This window comes from Strigops habroptila, chromosome 6 (genome assembly GCF_004027225.2).
Source record: "Strigops habroptila isolate Jane chromosome 6, bStrHab1.2.pri, whole genome shotgun sequence".
Taxonomy (NCBI): Eukaryota; Metazoa; Chordata; class Aves; order Psittaciformes; family Psittacidae; genus Strigops; species Strigops habroptila.
In genome coordinates this window covers 5,330,248-5,336,247 of record NC_044282.2, presented here as the reverse complement: position 1 = coordinate 5,336,247, position 6,000 = coordinate 5,330,248, and the positions used below count along the sequence as shown (strand labels likewise).

The 6,000-nt window shown below is 45.4% G+C and overlaps 1 protein-coding gene across 1 annotated transcript; it reads left to right on the top strand.

The window, feature by feature from the left end:
- The first annotated feature begins 1,777 nt into the window (after positions 1-1,777).
- LOC115609419 (spidroin-1-like) lies at positions 1,778-3,355 on the top strand. The gene has a single exon (XM_030489616.1). It carries the CDS (start codon positions 2,715-2,717, stop codon positions 3,111-3,113), a length of 399 nt encoding a protein of 132 aa, XP_030345476.1. The 5' UTR covers positions 1,778-2,714; the 3' UTR covers positions 3,114-3,355.
- Positions 3,356-6,000: the final 2,645 nt, after the last annotated feature.

Here is a 6,000-nt window from a genome sequence, read left to right as displayed (position 1 = left end):
ATGTGCTTCTTCCTTTTATACCAGTTATTGTAGAAACTCTAGCCTATTTGCTCTTTGATCTTTGCATTAAATTACTTTATCCCAGGCACTGCTCTACCTCTCATTTACTGTAGTTCTGCAACTCACACTTTTCTTTCTCTAGCAAAACTGTTATTCCTACCAGACCGCAGTCCATTCTTCTTCACTTGTCAGAAAACAAGTTGCTGTATCAGCAGTGTCAGCAATGAGGCCTTGTTTTCTATCAGTTATGTCCTCCTTCTTATCACAATAACCCAAACTTCCCCTATAGTCTCCATGCCCTCCGTTACAATACCTTAGCTCCCTCCCACGACCGACACAATATCCCAATGTTCCGATATTCAGGCTTCCCTGTAACACATCCCGTTCCTTCCCGTTTATTTCCTAACTTCCCACAGTGAGTCATGTCCCAGATAGTCATAGCTCCCCCATATCCTTGCTTGACTAAGATAAGACATAATATGTATTGATAATATGTATCGTGACCTATCATGTAACGAGCTGGCCAATACTCATGGCCAGCCACTGTTTCATGAGAAAACATAAGCACAGAACTGATTATTCTTCTCCTCATTTGGAAGCTAAAGGAGTTTCTCTTTTCTCCCAAACCACTCATTTTCAGGAGAGGTGTGGGAATACCATACGTCTGAATCCTCTTACTCTCTCCTGAATTGGACTGAAGTTAGAGGGTGGATTAAGAGACCGTAAGGTGGGTGAAAGGCTAACAGGCATAGGCAGCGTGGTTGTGTAAGCAAATACATTTGCAGAGCTTACACAACTGCTTCCTCTTTCTGTTAGTGTCACTGTCATTATGTCATTTTTTTTTCCTCAAAGGAACAACTGTAGCGCTGAGAGGTTTATCAGAAACTCTCTTTAATAAAGGCAAGGCCACAGAAAACTGATAGGGTGGTGGCTTTAGCCCCAGCCTAAGCAGTAGTGAAAAACAGCTTCTGCCGGGCACCAGGTCAGTGACGTCTGTGAAACATGCGCAGTATTTGGGCACACAGAAAAATCACAAGTTGTTACTTCATCTTTTAGTCCCCAGTTGAACATTTCCCTCCAACGCCACTTCTAGGACTTACAGGGTCAATTCATGGTAACTGTTACTAGCTCCAGCTAAGGTGCTTTTCATTTCTCACTTCCCCTCATCCTGGAGATAGTATATTCAGGCACATCGTGAACCCAAAGAATACAGGTACATGTTTGTGCTAGGCTAATGGGTATTGGTTAGATATAATTTTAGCTCCACTAAAAATACATTGCGTTTTCACATGTAAACACATTGTGTTTTCAGCTGTTAAGAGGGCCATTAAATGCTAACTTACCTAAACATTGCACTGGACTTCTTTGTCAACTGTACAAACAGAAATGTTTTTCTCCAGTGTTTTCTTGCTGAAGATTTCTGTGATACACCTAATGAATTGATTTGGAGCAGTTTCAGATCCACAACTGCATTTTAAATTAATACTTTTTAAAGACATTCGATTCAAGCAGATTTTCTCCCAGTATTTGACTCTATGGAATCAAATTTTCATGGAGGTATCTTACTTGCCAATGCTAGCAGGCTAGGAAGAGGTGAGCACTTAGGTATTTAGTCTCCTAATGATGGCTGACATTCAGCTGAAATGCATATAGTAAGAAAAACTGCCAGAAGCCTCATCCTAAAGCTTCTCTTGGATCCTTCAGAACTTGGACTTCTGCGTCACATCCAGCCTTTGGGCTCTACAGGCCTATGCAGACCAAATGAAAATGATGTGTAAAAGATGGTGTAGGCAAACACCGCATAAAATCCTTCAAAACAGTGGTAAAATATTTCCAAACAGATTTTATCTCCCACAAAGTGAAGGCCCAAAGGAGCCGAATACAGAAACTGACCTCATTTTTCACTCTCAGGTTCTAACGTCCAGCAGCCATGCACCTTCCACCACCAATCGGCTCCCTCAAATCTGGTCTATGGGCACAGGCCGATCTGCAAAAGCACCAGGCAACATCTGGCTTGGCTTCTCCCACCGAACACAAAGATGGGATTTGGCTTCCCAGCGGCACCAACTCTTTATTTAAGCAGGAAAAGCGTAGCCCCCAGGCCTCTCCTGTATGCTCCAGAATCCGATTCCCAACAGGAGACTGTGCGGTCACCTCAGAGGCATTAGTGCCAGCAGTCACGAGGGGTCAGGGCCATGCAGAACGGCTATGTAAAGGAAGGAATTTAGAGCAAATTTAGAGCAAGACTACGTATTCTCCCCCAGACCGCAGCTAAAGACGTCAATTATTGCTGTGCAGCCCTAAGCGACAACGGGTTATTTTGGGCAGACACCAGTCCAAACCGCTGCCGGTGGCGGCAGCCCTTCTGTGGGACGACGGCTGTCGGTGAAGCACTGAGTGAAAGCACGGCATGGAAACGCGGACCCCGCGTTTCAGAACACGCTATCTCAGTGCCTTCACTGTGAGCTGCTCTGCTCTGCCATATCCTGTCACCAGAGCGCAAAAGGCGGAGAGAGGTGACGGGACGGGACCGGACCCGCTCAACCCAGCGCCGCCGCCCCGCCGCACAGGGGCCGCTTGGCGCGGAGCACGCCGGGAGCTGTAGTCCCGCAGCCCCGCGGCCTCATTCCCGCTCTGCCGGCTGCCACCGTCTGCGCTGCATCCCCTCCGCCCCGCGGTGTCCCGGCGGGCCGCCCTGTTCGCCCTCACCGGGCATGCAGGGACTGCTGCGGCGGCTTCTCCCAGCGCTTTACGCGGCGCGGCCGGTGGCGGCCCGCGCCCTCCTCGCCCGGCGGGCTGTGCCCGCGTTCCCGCGCCTCATGGCGCTGCGGCCGGCGGCGGGAGCCGGAGAAGGAGAAGGCGGCGGCGGCGGCGGCCTCTTGAGCGCAGGCGGCGCGACCCCGGAGCACGGTGAGGAGGCGGCGGGGAAAGGGGCAGGCGCTTGCGAGGCCCGGGATCCACCTCTCCGGCCGGCTGCGGGCGGCTGCAGAGGGAGAGGCGGGAGAGGTGAGCCCCGGGCCTCGCAGGCGCCTCAGCGCGGTCCGGGCGCCCTCCGGTGCCGAGGGGCGGCGTGTGGGTCTGACGGCCCCCTCTGCCGTTGCTGCCGCCTGTGAGGCGTTAAACGGTCACGTTGGGCAGAGCGGCGGTAGAAACTATGGCTTGTATGGGCATATCCAGGGATTGGATGGAAAGGTCTCACAGCAGCGGCTGTGGAGATCGTAGGGGAAAAGGATTCAACCTAAGTGCGGGCTGTCGCTAAAAAGTCTGGGGTTTGTTTTCCCTGCCTGCCGTGCTCTGTCCCTGGGCTTGTATTCAGTGCAAACATCTGACCTGGCCGAATACTAAATCTGCAGGTCTTTTCCCCAAAATTTTCTGGTTTTGTGGTTGTTGTTTTGTTTTTTTCAATCTTCTTCAGTTCTCTAACTATGCAAACGCTGGCGCCAGCACCAGGTGTTCAAACTGCCTGGAGAGTAAGAGCATCTGTTTCAGTTAAATTGTGTCCAAAGGATTAATTTGTTATTAAACACATGAACATAAGCATATTAAGCATATGAACATAGACTCATGGAATGGTTTGGGCTGGAAGGGACCTTAAAGATCATCATGTTCCAACCCCCTGCCATGGGCAGGGACACCTTCCACTAGAGCAGGTTGCTCCAAGCCCCTGTGTCCAACCTGTCCTTGAACACTGCCAGGGATGGGGCAGCCACAGCTTCTCTGGGCACCCTGTGCCAGTGCCTCAGCACCCTCACAGGGAAGAATTTCTTCCTAATATCTAATCTAAATTTACCCTCTTTCAGATTAAGGCCATTACTGCTTGTGTTGTGTATAACATAAACATATTAAACATTAACATAAACATACTAAACAGGGAGTGGTGCCTGGAGACCTAATCTCACTGTGATCTGTGATGTGTAGGTGTCAAGTAATAGAAAACTATTTGAAATTATCTGAAACTATAATCTACGTGCGGAGAGGAGAGCTGGGAACAGGGTGCAATCAAATAGGTTTTATTGTTTCTTATTTTTTGTATTCTCTCCTTTATGAGCTATGTATATAATGATTTTGTTTGTTTGTTTTGTGCTGGAACAGATGACTTAAATACCGGTGAAGATCAGCAGCCACTTAAACAAATACAAATATGGGAATAACGTATACACCTGTTCATATATGAAATTCAGATTAATATAATTAAGCATGCAGTGGAGAAAAAGGAGTTTATCTTCTAAAAGCTTGATGGTCAAGGAGTTCCTATGGAAGCTGATTTTGTTAGTCTAGGTCTCAGATTATCAACATTACGTCAAGAATTTTGAAAAATCATATTTTAAGGTTCTTTTAGTGACTAGAGCACAGTTCTTGGTTGTTTTTGTTTTGGGGGGGTTTTGGGTTTTTTTTTTTCTGATTTGTTTAATAATTATTTCAGAAAAGGTAAGGGATGGAGGTTTTTTTTCTTTCTCTGGAGGCACAACCTGTAGAATTTAGCAGCAGTGCCTGTTCAGTCCAGCTAATTGATTTGAGAAGGGACGTTTTTAATTACTAGCCGCGCATCGCTGTACTCTGTGTCTTCTATTGTGAGCAGACAAAATGTTTCAAAGTAGCACAAGTATGTTGCTTTTTGAGCAGGCAGAGCAAAGAAAACACTTAATCTGCGATATACGCCCCTCAGATTGATAGCGTCCTAGTTCTGTAGCTGATGCTACCTTAAAAGAATCCCTTTTGCTCCTAGCTGGTTCTGATTCTGCATTTCTGAGTGGTGTTGATAACTTTTCTGCCCCAGACTGACCTATTTGCTTGTTGGTTTTGTGGATTTCTGTCTTGTCCTTCACTTCGAGATCTCTTTGAAGGAAGGGTTATTGTTTTCTGTATGCTTGTGGATCACCAACAACAATCTGTTTTGTATGAGCTTTAATCTAAATGTTAAATAATAATTTCATTATTGCTTTAACATCTGTTTGTTGTGCATACTTCTTTAGTGTCAACAGAGGGAACAAGCAACAAATCTAAATGCTTTGTTTCTCTTTAATAGCCTCCAGGATAAAGTTAGGTGTCAGACCACAGCCACAGAGTGATTATGCCTCCCTACTGTAGACTGGAGTGAATTAGGATTTAATCAGGTTCTTCTTTTACTTAGCTTCCCTAGCATAAAGTGATAAATGCAAGAAACATTCCACAGGATGATAATAACCCAGACTGGGTCTGTAATGTTGATTTTTATATACGTAGTGTAGCTTCGCATGCCCCAAGAATGTAATACGCACTTTTTCTGCCAAATTTTCCCCTTGGGCCAGATTTGGACTATCTGCACTGGTCACAAAAGGAGCTTTGAAAATGCGTTGTCTGTAGTAATGAGCTGTCCTGGGATAAACTGCAATTCTGACATAAGGATTCTTCCACTACAGTAATCTCATTGTGGAGTTGTCCCAAAAGAGTATTGCTGCGTGCCTGGTTATGTGCACATTTTTTTGCTGCTAGAGAAGATTTTACTCTTCCATTTTTTAAGGTATAACTTAATATGCCAATATTAGAGTTTACTGACGCAGAAACATGAAGCAGACTTAAGGAAATGACTCATGCTTAGTTAGTACTCTTGGGGAAAAAAAACATTTTTAAAACCTTGTTAGTGGAGATTATTCTGTCATTGTGATGTTACTCTGAGATAGAACTTCGTGTGTATCTTTGTACATGCAAGATGAAGTTTGATTTACATTGATTCCTTCTTTAGCTTAAATACTAAACGTCAGTTTTCAGAGCGAGAAGTTCAGATCATTGCTGTCTGTAATATGTTTTATGGTGTGGGAGATGCAGGGATAGAATAATTATCTCATTTCTAAATGATTTCGTGAGCTGGAAACTCTTTGTTATATGTGGAGTGGTAGGATTCCATTCCTGTTCCTTCAGACCTCATTTTCTGTGTGTTTACACATTGGAATTCATTTGCCAGTGTTTCTCTTCATGGAATTCGTATGCCATTGCAGTTTTCTAAAGTGAATGTTATATGAT